Below are 27,584 nucleotides of genomic sequence, written 5' to 3'. Positions count from 1 at the left end.
TCCTGGTTGTACTGGTCACATGACTTCCTTTTTGAATTTGTCTATGTGGAGGCAACATCCTTTCGGAATTTTTGATTCATATAATATCTCGGGAATAACACGTGCGATGATTTTTCTTAAGATTTTCCCTTCAAAGTAATACATTTGTACTCCCTATTAAAACCACGAATATGGAGGTGAAAATTGTGAATTAGGGGGCGTCTTATACGAGAGAAATTGCAAAATTTGACGATTCTAAGGCAATTTTAAGGGTGCGGCTTATACGCAGAGGTGGCTAATATGAGAGAAAATACGGTATGTATTGGTTAACTTTGCAAAATGAATGGATGAACATTTTTTAATGATTTTTGTGCAGGGAACTCTTCCACTGAAAGATATCACGATCTGCAATCTACAACAGAACTGTAACCACAGCCAACCAATCGAATTCGCCTTTCAGATAAATGGTGAGCATTTTATATTGTTTATATGGTGTTTTTATTATTATTAATTCATTCGTTTTCTGAACCGCACATTCTCACAAGGGTGTGCTAGGAACAAATTAGCATACAGTTAGCCTAGCATGCATGTTTTTGGGATGTGGGAGGAAACCGGATAACTCAGAGAAAACCTACGCAAGCCCAGGGAGAACATACAAACTCCACACAAGAGTGATCGATGAGCTTAGCTTGCATGTTTTTTGGAATGTGGGAGGAAACCGGAGTACCTGGAGAAAACCCACGCAAGCCCGGGAGAACATGCAAATGCAAACCCCACACAAGAGTGATCGATTAGCTTAGCTTGCATGTTTATTGGAATGTGGGAGGAAACCGGAGTACCCAGAGAAAACCCACGCAAGCCCGGGGAGAACATGCAAATGCAAACTCCACACAAGAGTGATCGATTAGCTTAGCTTGCATGTTTGTTGGAATGTGGGAGGAAACCGGAGTACCCGGAGCAAACCCATGCAAGCCCGGAGAGAACATTCAAACTCCACACTAGTGTTCGATTAGCTTAGCTTAGCACCCAGAAAAAAAACCACGTAAGCAAACTCCACATAAGAGTGATCGATTAGCTTAGCTTGCATGTTTTTTGGAATGTGGGAGGAAACCGGACCACCCATAAAAAACCCACACAAGCCCAGTTAGAGCTCCGCACAGTGAGGACCGACCTGGGATCGAACCCTTGGCCTCAGAACTGTGTGGCTGGTGTGCTAACCACTTTTCCGCCAACTAACTCATGTTGCTAAAACGACATTGATCATGAATAAATCTATCTAACCTAATCTAATCTAAATATAAAACAAGATAAACCCAAGAAAAATCTAAAGTCAAGCATGCCATTGAGGTTGCTTTTATTCTGAAAGTCCTTCTTTGAGTGATCAGAACAGCGTGACCTCCAAAAAAACCACTCACAATGCATTATTTTCAAGAGGGAGCCCTTCAACGGCAATGTTGTCACATTCCAGTGATTCAAGGGTGCCGTGACCCCATCACTTCCTTCAACCCCCAAACTAACGAGAGTTGGGCAGCCAGCCTTTAACCTTGTTGGGGGGTCAAAGTTGCCTGAGAGGCCTCACTTGTCAGACAACAGGTGCCTTTGGTTCACAAAGGCCAGCTGTCGCGAGGGAAAGCCCAGGAAACAATTCTGGGTCTCAAACCTACGTATCCGCATTCTGCGAGCCCATGCCGTTTCACTTTGGAACTTTCTTGCCGGCATAATTTTTGATTTGCTTGGCTTCCGTTGAGCTTGATTGCTGTGGCTTGATAGCAATACACAAACATTCATTCATTTTTCCGAACCGGGGGGTGCTGGAGCCTATCCCAGATAACTACAGGCACTTTGAATCGGTTGCCGGCCAATCCCGGGGCATGAAGAGATAAATAACCAATCACACTCATATCTAAGCACAATTTAGCGTATAATTAGCCTAGCATGCATGTTTTTGGGATGTCGGAGGGAACCATAGTACCCGGGAAAAAACCATGCAACATACAAACTCCACACAGGAGTGATCCATTAGCTTAGCTTGCATGTTTTTGGGATGTGAGAGGAAAACGTAGTACCTGGAGAAAACCCACGCAAGTCCGGGGAGAAGATTCAAATTGTACTCAGGAGTGGTCAATTAGCTTAGCTTGCATGCTTTTGAAATGTGGGAGGAAACCGTAGTACCCGGAGAAAACCCATGCAAGCCCTGGGGAGAACATGGCAACTCCACACAGGAGGGGTCAATTAGCTTAGCTTAACTTGCATGTTTTGGGAATGTGGGAGGAAAACGTAGTACCCAGAGAAAACCCACGCAAGCCCAGGGAGAAATTTCAAACTCTACACAGGAGTAGTCAATTAGCTTAGCTTGTATGTTTTTGGAATGCGGGAGGAAAACAGAGTACCTGGAGAAAACCCACGCAAGCCCAGGGAGAACATGCAAACTCCACACAGGAGTGGTCAATTAGCTTAACTTAGCTTGCATGTTTTTGGAACGTGGGAGGAAACCATAGTACCCGGGGAAAACCCACGCAAGCCCGGGAGAACATGCAAACTCCACACAGGAGTGGTCAATTAGCTTAGCTTGCATGCTTTTGAAATGTGGGAGGAAACCGTAGTACCCGGAGAAAACCCACGCAAGCCCCAGGGAGAACATGGCAACTCCACACAGGAGTGGTCAATTAGCTTATCTTAGCTTGCATGCTTTTGAAATGTGGGAGAAAACCATAATACCCGGAGAAAACCCACGCAAGACCAGGGAGAACATGCAAACTCCACACAGGAGTGGTCAATTAGCTTAGCTTGCATGTTTTTGGAACGTGGGAGGAAACAGTAGTACCCAGAGAAAACCCACAAAAGCCCAGAGAGAGAACGTGCAAACTCCACACAGGAGGACCAACCTGGGATCGAACCCAGGACCCCATAACTGCGAAGCCGACACCCAAACCACTCAACCACTATGCCAACTGCTTATAAAATTATTTAAAAAATTAACTTCAGAATAAGACATAAATTAAAACAACCTCACAAAATCAACAGTAACATTGCAATTGTGAGTAAGTCCTTCAACTTTTCAAATATGGACGGATTTGACTTTATATTTCCTGTAACGACCTTGTTATTGTTCGCTTTTAAATTGGCGTCATTTCTTATTCGCACGGAAGCATTTTATTTACTCGATGGGCGGTACGGGCACATGTGGAGGAAATGTTACGAAAGTCTGAGTCGAACGAGAGATCTGACGTAGCCGAGAGTGTGAGACATTTCCTCTGCCTTGGCCGCGAACCAAAAACGTTGTCAGCGGTGGGGTGACGGAGCAAACGGCATGAGAAGGAACTCCCAGGAACAATCCGCCGAACCGTCAAAATAAAATTCTCTTTAGCTACGTTAAATTAAATAACAACAATTAGCACCATTACTCTTCCTGCTAGTCTCATAATTGCCTTCATTTATAATTTCTCCGGCTCGTCTAACTGGCAACCGCAAGAATTCAGCCGTTAACGTACCTGTCAACGTATACGTTTTTCCTGTATTTTATACGTTTTTATCATTTCAAATTGTGTAGCCCGTATAACAACTTTCGTACGGGAAAAATGTTTAAAAAAAAAAGTATGTTAGTAGGTAAGTAGTTCGATCCCGGTTTGGTCCTCACTGTGTAGACTTTTACCCGGGCTATGGTGGGTGTTCTTAGGGTACACACAAAACCTGCATGCTAGGCTAACTCATACCTTTCAATTTATATGTTTTTCCTGTATTTTGTTTTTTTGAACATTTGAAATTGTGTATGCCGTATAACCACTTCTGTATGGGATTTTTTTTTAAAGTTCGTTGTTTGTAAAACCGATCTGGTTTTACCCGTTTCGGCTCTAATCTGAATCGTATCGTTCACTGGTAGCAGATGAAAACATCATCGTCAATTGCTAATACAGTAATCCCTGGAATATCGCAGTTAATGTCGACCAAACATGGCCGTGACAATTGAAATATCGCGAATTTGGAGTCACCCCTATTAAAAATTTATAATTTTTTAAACTTTTTTTTAGTCCTAGTAGCAAGAGTGGTTTCCGCTTAGATGTTTTAGTGCAGATTTTCACATTTTTATGAACTTTACCAAAAATAATCTTTTTGTAAATAATTATTAGCAGAAAAGATTTCATTTTAACCATTTCGGCTTTAATCTGGATCGTATCGGTCACTGGTAGCAGATGAAAACATCATCGTCAATTGTTAATACAGTAATCCCTCAAATATCGCAGTTAATATAGACCAAACATGGCCGTGACAATCGCAAATTCGGAGTCACCCGTATTAAAAATGTATAAACATTTTTTTACTTCACTGCTGAGTCCTGGTAGAGTTTCCGCTCACAGATTTTCACATTTTTATGACTCTTAAAAAAAAAAAAACTTTTTTTAATAATGAATAGCAGAAAAAAATCGCTAAGTAGTAAATTTGTGATAAGTCAAGTCGCGATAATCGAGGGATTACTGTCTTGTCACAATATGCGCACGAGCATCAGTCAAGTACGCCTTTTTACTATATATAAATATAGCGCGTCAGCAAGCAAGGTATCCAGACAATCAAGCTGTCAGCGTCATACAGTGACATCTACAGGATCTTGAATTTACTGCATGCAAAAGACGCATCGACTGATTGGGCAGCCCGTCCACTTTGGACAAAATTTGAGACTTTTAAGTGACCGATACGATCCAGATTAGAGCCGAAATGGGTAAAATGGGATCTTTTCTGCTATTAATTAATTTTAAAAAGATTTTTTTTATTTAAAGTTCATAAAAATGTGAAAATCCGCGCTTCGTGAGTGGAAAACACTCTTGCTACTAGGACTCAGCAGTGAAGTAAAAAAAATAAAAAAAATAAAAATATATACATTTTTAATAGGGGTGACTCGAATTACCGCGATATTTGAGGGATTACTGTATTAGCAAGTAAATATTTTAATATTTTTTCTATCGCTTAATAAGGGGAATTGCAATCATTAATAAAGGGAGCATATGGGCGAGGTTGCCAGGTATGCTGTAATAAGATAACGCTAACGCTAGAAAACAGTCGCCTCGTTATTTATACGCAACGGCATGTGTGTCTTGCGCTATTAAATCAAACGACTTTCCAGTCTATCTCTGGTATGTGTGGATTTGATAAAGGGAAAGTATTTTTCATTCCTGCAGGGCTCGCGGTGTGTGGGAGGACAAGACCGCTAGGGTTGGAAATTCTTGTGGGGGGCTCTTTAGGAAAAACCGGGTGACATGTGCTTTTTCCACATATGGTAACAGTTAGCGCGTTCTAGACACAATAGCGCAAGCGGGGTTTGCGGTTAATAGCGGAAGGTTCTTCTGAGAAATGAAAGCGGTTTGTTTGCTCCTCACAGGTGTTAGCCTGAATCCTATCATCGTCTACTGCGCCAGTCAAGAAGAAATGGACCGATGGTTTGGCCTCCTCAAAGAAAACATTGAAGCTAACGGCGGCACGGCAATGGCGAAAAACTACACCAGAGTCAAAGTAAGATCGGGCAAATATTTGATTTATTTGCTTGCTTTTTTGGTTCGGACTAAATGTATAAAGTTGGCGATGGTGGGAGGAGGTGTGGCTACCAACTGGTGGACTTGATTTAATAAAGGACAGCACGTATTAATGAATATACAGTAATCCCTCGAATATCGCGGCTTCAACTTTTGCGGTTTCACTACATTGCAGATATTTTTTCTGTGTGAATTTTTTTCATTTTTTTTTTTTTTTTGTAAATTCATAAAAATGTGAAAATCCACGCTGAAACTCGCAAATGGAAGCCACTCCCCTGGCCCAGTAATCCCTCGAATATCGCGGCTTCAATTTACGCGGTTTCACTACATTGCAGAATTTTTTTCTGGGGGAATTTTTTTTTTTTTAATTTTTTTTTTGTAAGTTCATAAAAATGTGAAAATCCACTCTGAAACTTGCAAATGGCAGCCACTTCCCTGTCCCAGTAATCCCTTGAATATGGCGGCTTCAATTTACGCGGTTTCACTACATCGCAGATTTTTTTTCTGGGGGAATTTATTTATTTTTTTATCAATTTTTTTGTAAGTTCATAAAAATGTGAAAATCCACTCTGAAACTTGCAAATGGCAGCCACTTCCCTGTCCCAGTAATCCCTTGAATATGGCGGCTTCAATTTACGCGGTTTCACTACATTGCAGATTTTTTTTCTGGGGGAATTTTTTTTTTTTTTTTTTTTTTTGTAAGTTCATAAAAATGTGAAAATCCACTCTGAAACTTGCAAATGGAAGCCACTTCCCTGTCCCAGTAATCCCTTGAATATTGCGGCTTCAATTTACGCAGTTTCACTACATTGGGCATGATGGGAAATTGTTTGGTTAGCATCACAGGCTGTGATTAGCAGCTCGTGGGCTAACACGAATTGGGGTTCGACATAAGCGCGCTGTAGTTCCAACATCTTTAACTTCCGTATTTTACCGTGTTACCCCACCAGACCGTTTGGTCCAATGATTGAACCCCGTTTGCACATGAGTGTTTTTTGCCGAATTCTGGAGGATTTGTCAAAGGAACCCCATTAAAAAACACAACAAAAAGCAAACTATGGATTCTTCTGGTGTGAATACACCCGAGCAAACCAACCCTAAATAAAATACTACATACTTCCCGATTTAGTATTGGTCCTTATTTCTTTTCCAACTGGGGTGGGGGAAAAAAATTCTCCCATGTGCTGAAGAAACAGGATGTGCGGGAGTGTGTAGTGAGTCAAGTAGGTCAGTTCTTGGCCCTCAACGGGGGTTGCAAAGCAAGGCGCGGCCTTGACTGCACCATAACTGTTATCTAAACCTACAAACATTCCCATTATATTTTTATCAGGTGTGAAATTGGCTAGGTGACCACTCGGCCAATCGCAATGCAGCGATTGCAATTCCCCTTAGAGATAATAAACCATACAAATGAAAAACACAACATATTTACTCACTTTGAAGTCGAACATTTTGTTCAAAGTGGACGAGGTGCCCAATCAGTCTTTTGTATGCAGTAAATTCCAGATCCTGTAGATGTCGCTGTATGACGTTGACAGCTTGACTGTCTGGGTACATTGCTTGCTGACACGCTATATTTATATATAGTAAAAAGGCGGACATTACTGATGTGTGTGCGCATATCATGACAATACAGTAATCCCTCAATTATCGGGAATTCACTACTTTGCCATTTTTTTCTGCTTTTAATTATTAAAAAATAATTCATTTTTTTAAAGTTCATAAAAATGTGACAAATGCTGAAACCACTCTTTGCTTCTAGGACTCAGCAGTGAAGTAAAAAAAAAATGTATACATTTTTAATAGGGGTGACTTGAATTAGCGATTTTTCAATTATCACGGCCATGTTTGGTCTACATCATGTGTCAAAGTGGCGGCCCGGGGGCCAAATCTGGCTCGCCGCATCATTTTGTGTGGCCCGGGAAAGTAAATCATGAGTGCCGACTTTCTGTTTTAGGACCATATTCAAATAAAGAGTATAGATGTATATTAGATTTCCTGATTTTCCCCCTTTGAAATCAATAATTGTAATTTTTTAATCATTTTTTCTGTGTTTTTAGTTCAAAAATAATTTTGTAAAACCTAAAAATATGTTTAAAAAAAGCTAAAATAAACATTGTTTTAGATCTATAAAAAACTGAATATTCAGGGCTTTTAATCGAGTTCTTTTAATCCATTTATAAAAAAAAATCTAAATATTATACAGACGCTCCCCTACTTACGAACATTCAACTTACGAACAACGGTACATACGAACATGTCTGCAAATTGCGTTTAAGTCCAAAAATGTTCGCAAGTCCAATTTTGTATTTCGCGTCTTTTTCGGAGTAGTACTTCTTTCCGCCGCTAATACCGACGCCTGGCGCTGTGAGAGCTCAGCTCACTCAGCATCTACCTTCTTCTTCGTTGCAATGCGGAAGTGCGTGAATGTATCTCCAGTGTGCAAAGAACCTTTTTCATTTGTATCATTAAATATCTCATGCATCCAATATTGAATATGGTTGGTAAAAAGCTAAAGGCTTCTATTGAGGGAGTTGCAAGGAAGAGGCAAGCCATTTCATTTGAAACGAGTGGCAATAATAACGAAGCTTGATGCGCGTCAGAAAGTGGTGAGCGTTGCACATTCAGTACCATTTATAAACAGAAAGATCGAGCAGCAGGACCCAAATATTGAACGTTGCACAAAGTTTGCAAATCAATTGAATGATGCCATACAGTGCTACTGCATCATTTATGATGGAAAAAAAGAAGAAAACTGTGCAATCGTCATTAGGTCGCTTCTTTTGGCCAGTTTCTAATACATAAATCTCTCTCTCTCTCTACAGTACTGTACATATTCTCTCCATTTTATTAAATGTTTTTTTTTTCAGTACAAACCAATGCGTGTTACTTATACAAGCCTTAAACATACAAATGCACTTATATAAACCTTCAATATACTTATATAGGCCTTAAACATAAATTATAATACAAAATATAGCACTAAATCAACTTACAAACAAATTCAACTTATGAACAATCGCTCGGAACCAATTGCGTTCGTAAGTTGAGGAGTGTCTGTATCTAAAATGGTCCGGCCCACATTAAATCGAGTTGACGTTAACGCGGCCCGCGAACCAACCCGAGTCTGACCCCTCCTGGTCTACATTAACCACGGTATTCGAGGGATTACTGTATTAGCAATTGACGATGATGTTTTCATCTGCTACCAGTGACCGGCACAATCCAGATTAGAGCCGAAATAGGTAAAAAAAATTACAAAAAAAACGTACTTTTAAAAAAAACATTTTTCCTGTACAAAAGTTATTATACGGCGTACACAATTTGAAATGATAAAAAAAACAATTTGACAGGAATGAAGAGTTCTGTTTACTGTTCTGTGTTTAATCTCCCCCGTGCACTGTTTTTGTCTTTCATAGCAAAACCAGGAGAAGACCCCCACAGGCAAAGAAGAGCTCCGAAACTCCATCAACAAAGAGCCTATCTACGAATGGGAGGGCTCCCAGCGAGACAGCCTGGGTCCCATTAGCTACGTCACCAAAGTTCGACTGCAACACCTCCCCTGTCAGGTACAATTAAAGCATGCCATCTTTCTTCTAAGTCTTCTTCCTTTTGAAGTAACGTAGATACTATAATAGAGAGAGATAGATAGTTCCTATGGCTGGGGAGCCCCATGTGGCTTTTTTTGCTGGGTGCAAATGGGTCCCCGCAAATCTGTGAGGTAAAAAATGGAACTGGCTGTTGAGAGAGCCGAGTCCCAAACGCACCAACAGGATCGTCACATTGGCACTGTGGCGTTGACACCGCATCTAGCGCCTTTTAAATCATTTTTTTTTCATTAGAGTCGGCTTCATGCATACTCATTGATACTCAATGATACTCATTGATACTCATTGATACTCATTGATACTCATTGATACTCATTGATACTCATTGATACTCATTGATACTCATTGATACTCATTGATACTCATTGATACTCAATGATACTCAATGATACTCAATGATACTCAATGATACTCAATGATACTCAATGATACTCAATGATACTCAATGATACTCAATGATACTCAATGATACTCAATGATACTCAATGATACTCAATGATACTCAATGATACTCAATGATTCTCAATGATTCTCAATGATTCTCATTGAGAATCATTGAGAATCATTGATTCTCATTGATTCTCATTGATACTCAATGATACTCAATGATACTCAATGATACTCAATGATACTCAATGATACTCAATGATACTCAATGATACTCAATGATACTCAATGATACTCAATGATACTCAATGATACTCAATGATACTCAATGATACTCAATGATACTCAATGATACTCAATGATACTCAATGATACTCAATGATACTCAATGTTACTCAATGATACTCAATGTTACTCATTGATACTCAATGTTACTCAATGTTACTCATTGATTCTCAATGATATTCATTGATACTCAATGATACTCTTTGATACTCAATGATACTCAATGATACTCAATGATACTCTTTGATACTCTTTGATACTCAATGATACTCAATGATACTCTTTGATACTCATTGATACTCCGATACTCTTAGATACTCAGTGATACTAAATGATACTAAATGATACTCTGATACTCATTGATAGTCATTAATACTCATTGATACTCATTAATACTCATTGATATTCATTGATACTTCGATACTCTGATACTCCGATACTCTTAGAAACTCAGTGATACCCTTTGATACTCTTTGATACTCATTGAAACTCATTGATACTCATTGATACCCTTTGATACTCAATGATACGCACGGATACTCAGCTGGGAAAATACCCCAATTTTACCGAGAAGTATTAAAGAATTCAACTGGTGTATTTTTTTTAATTTATTTTTTGTAAATAGTTGAAAGAGGTCTCAAAGTGACCTCTGTGCTTATCCTCATTCCGTCTTATCTGTCTGTGGTCTGTGGGACGTTATCAGGCTTTATTAGCTTTGTAGCTCAAGAATTTGATGGCGTTAAACCCAGCGAAGCTTCAAAGCGGCGGAAAAATAAAGCCTTGTTTATATTGCTGAAGAACATTCCGTCCAATCAACATTTTGCCTCCTCGTAGTTCGATATTTAGTCTGATCTGTGCGTGCACATATCATGACAATACAGTTATCCCTCAAATTCACTACTTTGCCATTTTTTCTGCCATTAATTATTTAAAAAAAAATTTAAGTTCATAAAAATGTGACAATCTACACTGAAACTCGTGCACATTTGATGCTAAAAGCATGACAACATTAGCAGTTGACGATGGCGTTTTCGTGACCGAGACGATCCGGATTAGAGCCGAAATGGGTAAAACGAGATCGGTTTAAAAAAAACGTACTTAAAAAAAATCCCGTACCAAAGTTGTTATGCGGCATACACAAATTGAAATGATAAAAAAATTATAAAATACGGGAAAACGTATTAGTTGACAGGTATACAAATATTACTGTTGGTCACGTTATACTCCTTTTGTATTAACAGGAACAAAGTGACCGACTTCTGGTGATGTACACGTCCACAATAATCATCTTATTAGAAGAAGAGCACGGCCTGTTTTATAAGGTACTTCAAATTTTCAATTTCTATTGAGCCAATTGAAACTCTTTGTGAACCGTGTGCTTGCCTACTATCCAATCAAATATTGATTGGTTTTAATCTCTGTCAGGGAAAGCTTCCGCTCAACATGATCACGGTGACCACGCCCTGCCAAGATGTCAAGCCCAACTCCTTCATGATTGAAGGTAGGTACAAGCACTTTGTAATATGTACAACACTGTATATTGCCATGGGGGATGAATGGTTAGCGCGTCGGCCTCGCGGTTCTGGGATCGAGGGTTCGATCCCAGGTGGGTCCTCACTGTGTAGAGTTGGCATGTTCTCCCTGGGCTTGGGTGGGTTTTTTCCAGGTACTCCGGTTTCCTCCCACATTTTAAAAAGATGCATGCTAGGCTAACTGGTTGAACACTCTAAATTGCCCCTAGCTATGATTGGTTGTCCGTCCCCTTTTGCCCTGCCATTGGCTAGCCACCAATTCAAGGTGTCCCCTGCCCGGTGCCTGTAGTTATCTCCCCAGGCTTGCGTGGGTTTTCTCCGGTTTCCTTCCACAACCCAAAAACATGCATGCTAGGCTAACCGTTTCAACACTCTAAATTCCCCCTCGCTATGATTGGTTGTCCTTTGTCTCCTTGTGCCCTCCGATTGGCTGGCCACCGATTCAGGGTGTCCCCTGCCTGGTGCCTGTAGCTAGCTGGGATATGCTCCAGCACCCCAAGCGACCCTTGTGAGGATAAGTAGTTCAGAAAATGAACGTATATTGCTGCATCAATGTACTATAGCAGCCTATTGTTAAAATCTGTACGCAATAAAACACATTAATTGATTGTCTACTACGTGGCTATCTTGAAAATCCTTAACTGGGCAAACTCAAAGACCGTATAGTGATACACACAGTTGAAATACAGTCTTGACATTCTAGCCTCCCTAGTGTACCGAGTTATGCATAATTTACGCTAACTAGACACGGGAATGTGCTAACGTCACCAAGTGCAAGCCTCCATGAATGAATCGGTTTCATCCCCAATGAATGACAACCTGACCATAGCAAATTCCACTGAGCGACCGGACCGATGGACCCCCTGTGTTGACTCCTCCCCCTTTTTTTCTGTCGCTAGGGAAGCTCATCAACCCCATCGTGGTGACCTGTCTGGATAGGACCGAGTTCTGCGACTGGATCCAGCATTTCAAAGCTGCTGACGTACCCGTTTTGACTCCACCGCCCCCAGTTTATGACATCATCTACACACCCACGCACAGAGAGGTAAGACCCGCCCCCTTTATTTTTTTTATAGGCCCCAAACAATCACCGTGTGAGCTATCAACAGCTGTTTTGAGAGTCTTCGGGCTGAGTAAACGATCCTAGCAATTATCCAACGTGAATCTTCCGGTGTTGTCACGCCCTCAGCCAATGACAATGTGTGGAATTTTGTGTGGTGTGCAGACACCGCAGTTTGACAGGTGGAGTGGGAATAGTCAAGGCCAACCCGAGTCAATTAAGTTCAATCACAACGGACGTGGATCTTACAACCGTCAGTTCCCCACCCATGAAGACAACCCGCTCTCACCGGGATACACGGAACCTCTCTGCGTAAGTTGCCATCAATCTACATACCGTATTTTCTCGCATATAAGCCGTATTTGTAACTAAAAAAATGACTGAATCGAGGGTACGGCTTATATGCGCACATGTTAGACTTGACATGTACGAAACTGCAAGGTGACAAAAGACGAAACACTATGACACCCTTAACACCATGGCGCCATGACGCCATAACGCAAGACAATGCGGCCGATACGGTCATTTATTTCAAAATAGAGAAAAGATAAACAGATAAAACGCTAGACAAAATTTATTTCGACGTCTACGAATGAAATTCAAAAAACAATAAACTGTATCTTGCATGAAAGGTTGATTGAAGGTCTCGCGGTCGATCATTAAAATATCAGCCTTGATACCTGCGTCATGTGTATCTCATGCTATTATTGCACCCAGAGACTCGGACACACTTCCTGGTTGTACTGCTCACGTGACCTCCTTTTTTAATTCGTCCACGTACGATGATTTTTCTTAAGATTTTCCCTTCAAAGTAACAGATTTGTACTCCCTATTAAAACCATGAATATGGAGGTGAAAATTGTCAATCAGGGGAGGCTTATATGAGAGAAATTGTAAAATTCAACGATTTTAAGGCAATTTTAAGCGTCTCAACTGCCCTCCCACCAAACTCAAGTCCAACTAAGAGTCCAAACACCTGCAAACCCACACCACCACCAACGTAAAATTCATAATAATCAGTATTGGTCCTGAAAAACCCGTATTTTAGGACGTAAGCAGAACTTGCCAACAATTGCATTCCTCACCATTAACCCGCTTTTTGTCTACAGTACAGCCGACCCTCCTCAACCGATACCACTCGCCTGGGGAGCCGGAACAGCAGTTTCTCGTCCCACACCAAACCCGAACGCGAACCGCGTCCTTTACCACTGCGCTACTCGTCTCCCCAGCGGAGCTCTTACCTCCAATCAGGAGAGAGCTCTTCTTCGGGTGTCCCGCAGACCTACAGCACCCCTTACGGTGGCGCGCATCGCTTCGAGAAAGGCATTCTTATCAAGGTAATAAGTTATCCTGACTTATCTGGCACGCCAATAAATACTAATATAATTAAATGCAAAGCAGAACAAGCACAAAATGGGGCTGTTGAGTCGTGTGAATTCTACCTAGCAACAAGTGGCCGTGCAAATGGTCCCGTTGCTGGGCGGATTTGATAAATATAGTTTGTTGTCTGTGCTATTTAGCATATTGTATTGCACTTAGGGCGCTTTTATTTCTTTTTATAAACATTATTAAATTAATCGCTAGTTATATTTGTGACTAGTGGATTAATCGGATCAATGGTACATTTTATTTACAGATATATTATTCTGGGCTTCACATTTAAGATGGAAAAGTTGGACTATGAATATTATGAAACTATGTTATTATATACTGTTTTCCAAAGCAATATAGGATAATTATACAAAGATATCAATTAGTATTCATATATATATATATATATATATATATATATATATATATATATATATATATATATATATATGGTGATTATTCACTTATTTTGACTGAAAAACTAAACTGAATGAGCTATTTTTTTAAATCATATAACTGCTATGAATGCTTTTATTGTCTTTATACAAGTATGAGATTTATTTTTTATTTATTTATATATATATATATAGATATACACAAACACAAGTATAATGAGATTTATTTTTTTATTTATATATATATATACATATACATATGCACATACATATACACACATATATACATACATATATATATAAAATAAATCTCATTATACTTGTATAATGACAATAAAAGCATTCATAGCACTTATATGATTATTATTTTTAGCTCATTTAGTTTAGTTTTTCAGTCAAAATAAGTGATTATTTACCATTTACAGACCAAAAAAAAATCGGGACTTTTTGGGTGAAAACTATAAAAATAGTTGGGGAAAAATGGATTGCATACCAAACTCTCATCAATTCACCCAATGAATGAAAAATACAACTATAAACACCTAAAAATGAGAAGATAATACATCTCTTGATGTTTGAATACTCAAACTTGGCCATTTCTGATTTGTCAGTCCAACAGTTGGAACGCATCTCACGCGTCCTTGGGTTACCCGATGAGTGCCCCGCAACGCCATTCGGACATGTGTGCTCCCCGCCAGCCCTTGTCGCCCCTCTACGACGAACCCTGCAGCCCCGAAATGTTCGCCTTCGACGAAGCCGTTCCAGTGGTAAGTGGCTCAGGGATACTGGTGTTACTGGGAAAACGGAAAACTGGGATACTGGATACAAGACTTTTTTTTGAAGAAATAGACACTGCAGTCTTTCTAATCCACATCAGCCTTTTTGTAGTCCTAGACCCCTCATCCCAAAATACTGAATTACCGTATTTTCCCGCATATGCGCCGTATTTGTCGCTCCAAAAAATGATGACTGAATCGAGGGTACGGCTTATATGCGCACAAATTAGACTTGACATGCACGAAACTGCAAGGAGACAAAGACGAAATACTATGACACCCTTAACGCCATGGCGCCATGGCGCCATGACGCCATAACGCAAGACAATGCGGCCGATACGCTCATTTATTTCAAAATAGAGAAAAGATAAACAGATAAAACGCTAAACAAAATTTATTTTGACGTCTATGAATTCAAGAAAAAAAACATATCTTGCATAAAACGTAAAAAACTCACTTACTTGTGCGTGCCATTGCTCGCTCAGGGTGCCGTCATCTTACCTAGGGATGACAATTTAGACTGCTACAGACACTTCCTGGTTGTACTGCTCACATGACTTCCTTTTTGAATTTGTGTACGTGCAGGCAACACCCTTTCGTAATGTGCAATCTAGCAGACGATTTATAAAGTATCTCAGAAATACCACGTGCGATGATTTTTCTTAAGATTTTCCCTTCAAAGTAGCACATTTGTACTCCCTACTGAAACCATGAATATTGAGGTAAAACATGTGAATCGGGGGCGTCTTATAGGAGAGAAATTGTCAAATTCAACGATTTTAAGGCAATTTTTAGGGTGCGGCTTATACGTGGGGGCGGCTAATATACGAGAAATACGCCACTCGTCAATTTTTTTGCCCAATTTCATACTGAAGAACATTGGTGTCAAACATACGGCCCACTGACGGTGTTATGTGTAACATTCGTTCCCCTGCCCTCAATGTCAGCCAATGAGTAAACAAGAAACCTTAAAATGCTCCAAAAGCAACCTGAACTCGTTTCTATGGGAAGAGTTGATTTGAGATACGAGTTAATCGACATACGAGCTCGGTCCAGGAATGCATTAAGCTCATATCTCAAGGTATGACTGTATTTCATATTGCACAGCAACTTTTGGCTTTTGGCTAAAAATCAAAACGGCTGTCAAAATTTCTGCAGGTTTTAAATATTTACTTTTCATAATTTAAGGAGGGAGTTGTCTTATCTTTATTGCACAACAGAGCAACAAAAATACTTTTTAAAATTAGCAATCACAATCAATCTTTTTGCACGACAACGTGCTTGTAACATAACATGAACAAATTTAAATGAACTTGGATTACGATGCAGTGGGAAAGTAAATCATGAGTGCCGACTTTCTGTTTTAGGATCAAATTAAAATGAAAAGTATAGATGTATATTACATTTCCTGATTTTCCCCCTTTTAAATCAATAATTGTCATTTTATAATCCATTTTTTCTGTGTTTTTTGTTCCAAAATCATTTTGTAAAATCTAAAAATATATTTAAAAAAAGCTCAAATAAACATTGTTTTAGATCTATAAAAAACTGAATATTAAGGGTTTTTAATCCAGTTCTTTTAATCCATTTATAAAAAAATATATCTAAATATTATATCTAAAATGGTCCGGCACACGTGAAATCGAGTTGACGTTAAAGCGGCCCGCGAACCAACCCGAGTCTGACACCCTTGGTCTACGTTTTCCTAAACAGGAGAACTGGCAAGACCCCAATGGTCTCTACCACCACCACCACCACCACCATCAAAACCACCACCAGCAAAATTCTCGGGTCCACCATTCATCCCTCAAACTCTGCACGCCGCCAGTAGGCCGACACATCCGTAAAAACCCGGTTCCAACCAGCTCGCAAGGACACGCCCCCCAGACTCAAGTGGAACAGCGAGCCCAAGCCGTGTCCAAGTTGAAGATTCTAACCGCACCTTCAAAAGCCCAAGAACCGGTAAGAAGGACAATTCTGCTCATCTTTCGGGACACTCCGGTTTCTGGAATGCGGGTTTTCTATTGGGAGTTGTTGACTTTCCCGTTTTTTGACAGGCGAGATCTACCAGTGGGATCAACATGGCTCCGATGTATGATTACTCAACAGGTAAGAATTTTTGGAATGCTGCCATAAAAAACAAGGACTACCCGAATTACACCGTGGCCAAAAGTAACTCGACTTTAAATAGAGTTTTTAATGGAATCCTAATGGTGGCGCTAGCATACAGTCAGAAATATCAAGTGGATGAAAAAAAACAACAACTCGAAATTGCCTCCTGTGATTGGTTCTTTGTTTTTGTGCCCTGCATTTGGCTGGCCACCGATTCAGGGTGTTAGCTGGGATAGGCTCCAGCACCCCCTGCGAGCCTTGTGTGGATAAGCAGTTTAGAAAATTGAATTGAATGTTTTGTTTTGTCATTATACAAGTTTAATGAGATTTAAAGTCTCACCGCGAAGTGCACGATAGCAACAATAAACAAAAAAACAAATAAATAATCAATAAATAATAGCAATAAATAAGTAGTCAATATAATAAGTAGTCAACAATATAAATAAGTAGGAAAAGTGCACAAATAACAACAACAAACAGAGAAATAAATCATCAATAAATAATAGCAATAAATAAATAAGTAGTCAAGGTAATAAGTAGTCAACAACATAAATAAGTAGCCAAAGTGCACAAATAACAACAACAAACAAACAAATAAATAATCAATAAATAATAGCAATAAATAAGTAGTCAATATAATAAGTAGTCAACAACATAAATAAGTAGGCAAAGTGCACAAATAACAACAACAAACAAACTGATAAATAATCAATGAATAAGTGGTAAATAAATAAGTAGTCGACCTAATAAATAGGTTGTAGTAAACATACTAAATAAGTAGTAGAATATAAAAACAAATAAAAATATGTCTATACAATGAGTAGAAGTACAAGTGAAATTCTAAGTGGCTTAAGAAGATAAGTGAGATTTATTAATTACAAACAGCAGACAATATAAAATTGTATAATATCATATAAACAATGCAAAATATGTAGTTACGCCAATCAAACTAAAATCGGAAGATAATTGAGGGCAATTCTAGTTTTTGGTGGTCTATGTCACTTTTGAGTTTTTTTTTTAGTTGATTACTCCACAATTTAATTGAAGAGATGAGGGGGAAAAATGTATTTTATACAGATTGCGTTGCCCAAACGGAAAAGTTGCGTTTACAAACAAATATCTCGGTAGCGTACTCGGGCTAATTAGGCAACATTTTAGTGGTTAGTGTGAGTGTTTGTGTGTGTGTTGGATCGACAAAGTTTTCACGTCCTACCTTATTTATTTGCTTCGTCCTGGATGCTAAAAACGGCATTATCAGGTTGTTTTTCCACTTTTAAAAACTTTTATTTGGCTCTCATTCCCACGCGTGGTGCCATTACACCGGGTGTGTTGCGTTCAAAGTCTACTTGGAAAAAAGAGCTCCGCAATGATACCTTCAATTACGATACGGAAACACGACTGAAATTATAAACAAACACAAACAAATCATTCAAAATAAGATAAATCACAATATATAACATAAAAAACAATTAAAACAAAAGACATAATAGAAATAAAGAAACTAATATACTCCAAATAAATAAAATCTAATATAATAATAAACAAACCCAAACAAATCATTCAAAATAAGATAAATTAAAATATATAACAAAAAAAAAACAATTAAAACATAAAACATAATAGAAATAAAGAAACTAAAAGACTCCAAATAAATAAAATCTAATATAATAATAAACAAACCCAAACAAATCATTCAAAATTAGATAAATCAAAATATATAACATAAAAAACAATTAAAACAAAAAACGTAATACAAACAAAGAAACTCAAAGACTCAAAATAAATAAAATCTAATATAATAATAATAAACAAACAAACAAATAGTTCAAAATAAGATAAATAAAAATATATAACATAAAAAAATAAAACAAAAAACATAATAGAAATAAAGAAACTAAAAAAACTCAAAATAAATAAAATCTAATATAATAATCAAACACAAACTAAGCATTCAAAATAAGATAAATCAAAAATGTATAACATAAAAGAACAACATAATAGAAATAAAGAAACTAAAAAGACTCCAAATCAATAAAATGTCATATATTATAATAAAAAAACACAAACAAATCATTCAAAATAAGATAAATCTAAATATATAACATAAAAAAACATAATAGGAATAAAGACATTGTTTTTTGGTTTTGCTGTATTCCTAAAATTTTGCATTATAATGATTTGCAAACGTGAAAAAATACAAAATAATGCACTCACCAACTGTCTAAAATTATAAATTTTCTATAAATTGAGCATAATTCAGTTACTGGTTGGGCCTTAACATATCAAAATATAGGTAAAAATGTTGATCATTGTATTTTCAAAGTGAAAGCAGACATTTTCAAATATCTTTTTTCTAATTACATCATGTATTTTCATTAAAAACCCAAAATAGACACAATTTCCTGTTAAGAGGCTAAAATGAGAGAAATAGCACCATTTTAATGATAAACATTTAAACAATGGCCCAAAAAAAGATTGGTCATTCAATAATTGTGATAACTTGAGTTTTATGACCACAAATGTTGAAATCCTTGCGTGTACGGTGCTTGTAAAACTGCGTTTTGATTGGCTAGCAACCAGTTTCAAGTGGGATTGCGCAATAGTGTAGTTAAACGCTAAAGTTGTAAATACTGGAAACTTCAGTATCGAGTAATGACAAATTTGTTAGTGTTTTTGTCTGTGCATGATACGTACATCGCAATGAGAACATAGTTAGCAAGTAGCTGCTTGTTTTTGTATGATGCATCACTTTTGGGAGGGAAGAAAAAAAATATGACGTAAAGGGATGAAAACACTGAAAGCACATTTCACGAGATGGGAAATTTATTTCAGTTTGCCATGCCTGGATAAAAAAAATTGTAGCTTAAAAAATAGCTAAGTAAAAACACATTTTTTCAGTGTTTTTTCCCCCCGTTAGTCAGTGCGAATGGCGGAGCTTGTTCGCTAATACGAGAGGAGTATATGCTACTTCTCGTTGGCAAGTGGTGGTGCGTTATCCTATTGTCAGGACATTTGTGTGCATATTTTTGGGAATATTTTGAAGGGAAGACAAAAGCAAACAACCCTTGATAGGTTAAATCTGAAATTCAGGGTGGAGGTGGGGCAAATAGAGCCAATTTTATATAAGGCACACATAAAAGTCTGAACTCTTCTCCAAAATAGACAGGGCGCCTTATAATCCAGTGCGCTTTATATATGGACCAATACTAAAATTGTTATCACGATAAAATAACATAAATCAGTCGATAGGACAATTACGGCAAGCAGCCCCCGACTCGACTATTTTCCCGTAGATAAAGTACTACGCCATGACTGCTGGGATATATAGTTTTTTTTGTCAATACACCCAATGGATTGTGGCCTGGCGATCGGCATCAATACAGTTGTGAACCATGGAAGACAGCCTTGGAATAGTTACGCTAGCTACTAGCTAGCTACTATTTGCGAATGGATTGTGGCCGCCTGGACGAACGTATAAAACTCAGCGTTTTCGATGACTCATTTGGACAATTGTTCAATTCTGACACAGAAAATGAGGACTTTGATGGATTTGTGGGTGACGATGACGTGAGTACATTGTAAAATGGCTAAATAAAGTACAACCCAACTCAGTTTTGCTTCCGTTGCCTTTTTAAAAACGTGTTTTTAGCGCAAGGGTGTAGCGTGCATGTTTAAGATGGTGTATTTTGCCATGCCTGGCTGCGTCTTTAAAAACGGTGCGTCCTTTGTGTGTGTCAAATACAGAAATAGCACTCGTTACTGACACTGCGGCTAAAAATACGATGCGCCGTATAGTCATGAAAATATGGTAAGTTTAGTGTAAAGTTAGATTAAACCTATTTTTGAGTGTATCTGCATCGTAATCCAAGTTCATTTAAATTTGTTTGTTATGGTACGAGTGTGTTGCCGTGCAAAAAAGTCTAATTTCAGTGCTATTAAACACATTTTAGTACTATTAAACCACTAGTTATGTGTACTTTATTAATAGATGGCGAATTAGAACAAATAAAAATGTTTTCCAATCCAATATCCTGTTTTGGGTGTTTTTATCAGAGGGTTGGAACCACTGAATTTGTTTTTAGTTCATTTCTATGGGAAACGTTCATTTGAGTTACGAGTAATTTGACATACGAGCTCAGTTCCGGAACGAATTAAGATCGTATCTCGAGGTACCACTGTATATATTCATTCATAAATATTGTCCCTTTATTGAATGAATCAAAGTTACACTCAAAGAATGATTTATTTCTAAGAGCTTGTCCATCCTGTTTGCAGATCTTCAATCATACCTCAAACCCACAGAACCAGATGACCAGGAAATAGACTATGACAACATTTGGGAGGTGGACGGCCATCCCGGAATGATTCAGCAAACGTCTGGAATTTCCACACACTGGACGGGATTAAAAAGCGGGGCGAGGGGCCTCGGCGCCATGGCGACCGGGCAGAGATGGTCGTAGAACCGAATCGGTGGCCGGCAAACGTGTGCAAACATCAGATCGCTATCGGCTTCATCGCCAAAGCCAACTTAGCGGACGCCGTTTGTTTTGTCCAGAAAGCGGATGGTAGAATTAAGTGCATTAGGGAAGCGGGGGAGGGGCATTGGAAGAAAAAAAAACATTTTGAACCCAATGTATTTTTATTTCTTTTTTTTTGCTTGATTTTGGGAAAAAGAAAAAAAAAATTCCGCTTATTTTGTAAATACTGTACATTTTATTACGTATTTTAAATGGATGGCTGTTTGAGAAACTTTAGTTGGCTGTGTTTATTCGTATTTTATTTGTTTGGTTTTATTTATATTTTCAAAAAATAAAGTTGATATGAGGCAAAATATTTATAGTGGATTTGTTGAATTTTGTGGGTTTTTTTATTAAAGGAGATAGAAGTGAATTATCTATAAAAGTGGATAAATTCATCTGTAAATATTTTTATATTTTTTCATAAATCGCCTGAAGGGGATTTTTAATAGCGTATTTGTTTCTACTAAAGGATTATTAAAATTGATCAGAATAACGAAGAAGGAAAAAAATACGTACCGTTTTCCTTATTCTCGTACTGGCCTCTAGTGGTGAAATAATATATAACATCTAAACGAAACGGTAGTCGTATTTATGTTTCAGTAAAAAAATGAAACCAGTAAATAAAAATATTCAAAAACCAAAAAACCTATATTCTATGTAGAGTAGGGAAAATAAACATAACAAATAAATATTTTTGTAGATTTACGTCATTGTTTGTTTGTTTGTACGAACTCCATTTTGAATAAAGTTGAGATATATTTAAAAGCAAGGTAAGATGTCGTTCAATCTGCCTTTAACTCAATATGCAACGAACACAACATGTTCCAAGTAAACGAGATCGGTTTTACCATACAAAAGTTTAAAAATACGTATAAAATACAGGAAAAACGTCAAAGTTGACAGGTATAATACTAGCAAAAATAAATAAATAGGGAATTACTTGAAAGGATGTCAAGTACTGCTGTCGGGGTCAAGATGGTCCACCTTGATGTACTTGCGCAGGTATCGAATGGCTGACAGGGCACTTACATTGGCCAGTAGAACTGTTAAAATAAATAAACAAAATACATATGATAATATGATAAATGAAGTGTGTAATACACATTAGGTCCCTCTATGTTTTACTGTTGAAAATGTTTAATATTAATTTTGACACAAGAATAAACGTGATCGCGACACAGTATGTGAGTAATATTTTGAATAAAAGTTGAATTGGATTTCATATAAGTCTACGAAATTTAATAATCGCTATTTACTACTGAAAAATCGTTTAGAAAACAAAAATAGTCGCAGCGTTCCTATTGTTTAGGCTGGGAACAGGTTATTCGTAAAGTATTATGTTTTCCAAGCTGTCATTAAACGCATCGCGTGACGTGTGGGCAAGCTACCGGAAACTGTTTTGTTTACATTTTTTGCTCCTGGTTTACGCCTTCTAATTGTCATTTTCTGTTCGTTTGCAAATAAAACATAACGAATTTGGCCTTGTCACTGTAAACATTACAATATGTTTTATGATATTTCACTGTACGCTGTTTTCGTTAAAAAAAAAGTTTGAAAATCCCACACAAGTTACGGGCAAATCACTTGACAGCCCTGCTATTAGTTATTAAAAGTTATTTTGTTTCAGGAATTAGCTGTTGGTCACTTATCATACGTGTTATTATACATACCGGCCTTCCACATTTCTGCAGTTTGGGTATTTTCTGTTTTCAGCACCCACGAAGCGAAGGCAATACACACAAGACACATATCAGATTGCCTGAGTGGCAATAGGGAAACATCTGTCCCTGTAAACAGAGTAATAAAGTTGTTCACATTTGAAACCCTCACTGGCATAAAACAACAGCTGAGTATTAGAGAACCTTAATATGTTGGCACTTCCTCCCAAGTCATACGATGACCCGGTTAATTCCCAGTCTTTCCTACATGCTCTGCAGAAATAACTGCAATGCAATCCACCCTGGCAACCAGTTGACTGTACAGTATGTCGCCACCTGCTCAAACTATAAACATTTGACCCCCGGCCCCACTCTTAAGTTGTTTGTTTTTGTAAAGGAGTGATTTATATTCATTTTAAAGGAGTAGTATGTCTTAATGATGGCCCAAAAAATAAAAATAAATACTACAACCGAGATCACGATATTGAAGCGCACATCTCTTTCATTGGGGTTGCCAGATAAGTGCTTCACAATGGAAAATCATGTTGTGTTATCATACCAATGTTGCATTTCAATCAGAAAACGCCGAGGGTAAAAAATATCTACTTTAACGTTAGTTTACAATCTATGTACATGGCATGACAAAAATTAATCTTAATATTTTCCATATCTTTATACTCCCAAACACCTGAATCATATGATCAACTCACCAAGCTGTCCAGAAGCTTGATAACGATCCTGATAATTTGATTCAGGTGTGTTAGTAAACTTGCCAAGGCTATTTGGAAAGGGCTGGCTTTTGTAAAAGAAGGTAGATTGTCGCCATCTGGTGGACAAAGACAGGTTATACGTCTCCCATTATACATTATGGCTGCATAGGGGACTTTTGTTCACCAGCAGAGGGCAGTGTTTCACCGGGAATCGGTATTACGCGAACTTTTTCAGTTTTTTGGTACAAAATTTAGCGGCTTATACTCGAATAAATACGGTAAACCCTTACTGGGATCTGGAACAGCTTTTTGAAGGTCTTCATATCCACATTTTGCCGGGAAAAAGCCGTCAATTTTGTTTCCCTTTGGTTTCACGATCAGATCCGCCATGTCCGCGCATGCTAATTCATGAAGAAAAGCTGGATTTTTTTTCCTCACGGGCACCCACGGTGGTGGTCTTGACCTTTTGTGACCTCTGGAGAGGTGAACGTTCCTGAAGGAGAAGGTCGCCGTCCAAAAGAAATTTTCGCGGACGTCGCTGTCGCAAAAGAAATCCTCATAATTGTCGGTTAAGGATTTAGCGGCGCCGGATTTTTTGGTGAGCCTGCTTACCACCCGCATTGGATTTCCACGTTTGTCCTTGTCTTCATCTTCTGTGGAATCATCATCATCAGAAGAAGAAGAAGCAAAGAAGTCGTCATAGGTTTCTGGCAAGTACAGGTTCTTCTGGCTTGGGGAACCCTGAAACCTGATTGGATGCTGCTTCTTTGTCATGAAAGGGTAGAAGAAATTTTCCAAATCGAACTGAGCGAAGAAATAATCGTACGTTTCCGGGACTGAATTTCCGTGGATGTCATTTTTCGTTGATTGGATGGGAATTGTGAAGGTGTCGCAGTTTTCTAGTTCTTCTAAACTTGGGTCCAAGTGGTTTTTTGGGGACTTTCTGTTGGGTTGGAGAGAATCCAGAGCTTGCAGATTTTGTACGCTTTTGTTTTTGGAGATCTTTGATGGACCTCCACGGATTGGAGACTCAGTTGTCATTTTCTTTGGACGTACGTCAACTGGTTCGTTCTCAATGTGGTCCAGGAATTGTTCAGTTTTTGAAGATGTGGAATCAGGATCTAGCTGGAAGACCTGAAAATGTCGGCAGGTGTCCAGTGGCTTGCCCTCGCTGGATTTTGAGGAAAAACTGTTCAGGTCCGTCTCCTGTTTTGACCTTCTTAAACCCATGATGTCGTTTATTGTCAGTTTTTCCATCTCCTTCCAGAAAGAAGACATGATGAATACTGGATGTTTTGAATGGGGCACATTTTCAGACTCACATGTTGCTTTTATATCTTTCATTTTCTCAGATTTTGTCTTGGTGGAACCAGATTTATCACATTTATCGGCAGATGAACTTGAACCCCTTTCGTTAGACGGTGAGCGAACTGGTCTCGTGTCTTCAAAGATCTTGTCTACTGTGGCTTTGTGGATTTGGGACTCCGCGTTTGGAAAGGTCGACTTCTGGGCATGAGATTTGAGAAAAGAGTCATAGCTATTTTGGTCGAGTTTATGACTCTCTGTCAGGAGCTTTTGACGGATCTTCGTCTTTCTTGGGTTCTCGGTGTGGTGGTCTCGGGTAGAAGGCAAAGTCTCCACAACCAGGGTTGATTTAGCAGCAGATAAGGTGTCATCTTGGCATTCATTCTCATTCTCATCATTTTCATCATTTTCATCATTCTCATCATTTTCATCATTCTCATTCCTATTCTCATCATTCTCATAATTTTCATTATTCTCATAATTCTCATCATTCTCTTTCTTATTCTCATCATTCTCATTCTTATTCTCATCATTCTCACCATTCTTATTCTCATCATTCTCACCATTCTTATTCTCATTCTTATTCTCATTCTTATTCTCATTCTTATTCTCATTCTTATTCTCATTCTTATTCTCATTCTTATTCTCATTCTTATTCTCATTCTTATTCTCATTCTTATTCTCATTCTTATTCTTATTCTCATTCTTATTCTCATTCTTATTCTCATTCTTATTCTCATCATTTTCATTCTTATTCTTATTCTCATTCTCATTCTTATTCTCATTCTTATTCTCATCATTTTCATTCTTATTCTCATTCTCATCATTCTCATTCTTATTCTCATCATTCTCACCATTCTTATTCTCATTCTTACTCTCACCATTCTCACCATTCTTATTCTCATCAATCTCACCATTCTTATTCTCATCATTCTCATTCTTATTCTCATAATTTTCATCATTCTCACTATTCTTATTCTCATTCTTATTCTCATTCTTATTCTCATTTTTATTCTCATCATTCTCATAATTTTCATCATTCTCACCATTCTTATTCTCATTTTTATTCTCATCATTCTCATTCTTATTCTCATTTTTATTCTCATCATTCTCATTCTTATTCTCATTCTTATTCCCATCATTCTCATTCTCATCATTTTCATCATTCTCATTCTTATTCTCATAATTCTCGTTCTTATTCCCATCATTCTCATTCTTATTGTCATCATTCTCATCATTTTCATCATTCTCATTATCTTTCAATCTACTGTCCTCCAGATTAAGCCGCTCTTCCCAAATTGGTTCGTGAAAGCACTGGGGGTGCCTTAAATCCTGAGCATGTTCTCCAAGTCTTCTTTTATTCAGGATCGCAGGTTGACCAGAACGTCCAAACCGCACCAAGGTTGCAACAAACACGTCAGTCCCGGTCTCACGTCCACGCTTGATTGACTCTACGTTGAAGTGTTTTTTCTTCCTCCGCCTCCTTTTGATGGTGGCCATCGATGATGATGGTGGACTGACGACTTTCTTTGTACAGATTGTTCTCCAGTGTAGTTTTGGGACGGCGAGTGAGTCATCGGGTGGATGGACGGTTGTTTCCGCCATTCTGGTTCCAGCACACACTTTGACAAATGACTCACTATGGGCCGGCTTGTCAGTCTTGAGCTTTGATTGGCAGGCTGCGGGGTCATTTCCTGTTCCTGTCTCCAAGTCCTCCATTTAATGGGACTTGACGTATTGTAAACTGAAAAGAGATCAAGTATAAAAGTGTACGAGGTTAAAAGCCCTCTAAATAAATGCTTTAAAAACAAACAGAAAGGCATTTTATTTTTTTTGTATTTAAAAATTTAACAAATTAAAAAATTAAATATATTGAAATTTAAAATTAAATTTAAACTTACATTAAAAATTAAATTTAAAATATAATTTGAAATGAAATTTAATATGAAATTCAAAATTAAATTTAAAATTAAATTTAAAACTAAACTTAAAATTACATTTAAAATGAAATCTAAAATTAAATTTCTAATTAAATTTCAAATTACATTTAAAATGAAATAAAAATATAACAATTCATTTAAAAAAAAATTACATTTCAAAATATTTTTTTTAAAATTACATTTCAAATTAAATTTGAAATTACATTTCAAATTCAATTAAAAATTACATTTCAAATTCAATTAAAAATTACATTTCAAATTCAATTTAAAATTACATTTCAAATTCAATTAAAAATTACATTTCAAATTCAATTTAAAATTACATTTCAAATTCAATTAAAAATTACATTTCAAATTCAATTTAAAATTACATTTCAAATTCAATTTAAAATTACATTTCAAATTCAATTTAAAATTACATTTT

At 37.6% G+C, this 27,584-nt stretch overlaps 1 protein-coding gene across 1 annotated transcript in view; it reads left to right on the top strand.

Annotated features, from left to right (window-relative positions):
• plekhn1 (pleckstrin homology domain containing, family N member 1) overlaps positions 1–21,860 on the top strand; it is a 33,731-nt gene extending 11,871 nt beyond the window's left edge. The window contains exons 5-16 of the mRNA XM_077610975.1: positions 356–446; positions 5,351–5,481; positions 8,921–9,070; positions 11,023–11,103; positions 11,207–11,282; positions 12,213–12,358; positions 12,539–12,685; positions 13,483–13,710; positions 14,751–15,095; positions 16,629–16,877; positions 16,973–17,024; positions 21,303–21,860. Coding sequence (XP_077467101.1) covers positions 356–446; positions 5,351–5,481; positions 8,921–9,070; positions 11,023–11,103; positions 11,207–11,282; positions 12,213–12,358; positions 12,539–12,685; positions 13,483–13,710; positions 14,751–15,095; positions 16,629–16,877; positions 16,973–17,024; positions 21,303–21,487 — 1,881 coding nt within the window. The 3' untranslated portion in view covers positions 21,488–21,860. The remainder of the gene's footprint in view (positions 1–355; positions 447–5,350; positions 5,482–8,920; positions 9,071–11,022; positions 11,104–11,206; positions 11,283–12,212; positions 12,359–12,538; positions 12,686–13,482; positions 13,711–14,750; positions 15,096–16,628; positions 16,878–16,972; positions 17,025–21,302) is intronic.
• The last annotated feature ends 5,724 nt before the right edge of the window (positions 21,861–27,584 follow it).

The sequence above is a fragment of the Stigmatopora argus genome, chromosome 1 (genome assembly GCF_051989625.1).
Source record: "Stigmatopora argus isolate UIUO_Sarg chromosome 1, RoL_Sarg_1.0, whole genome shotgun sequence".
Classification (NCBI taxonomy): domain Eukaryota; kingdom Metazoa; phylum Chordata; class Actinopteri; order Syngnathiformes; family Syngnathidae; genus Stigmatopora; species Stigmatopora argus.
Note: the sequence above shows the minus strand (reverse complement) of the source record. Positions and strands in the feature narration are given on the sequence as shown.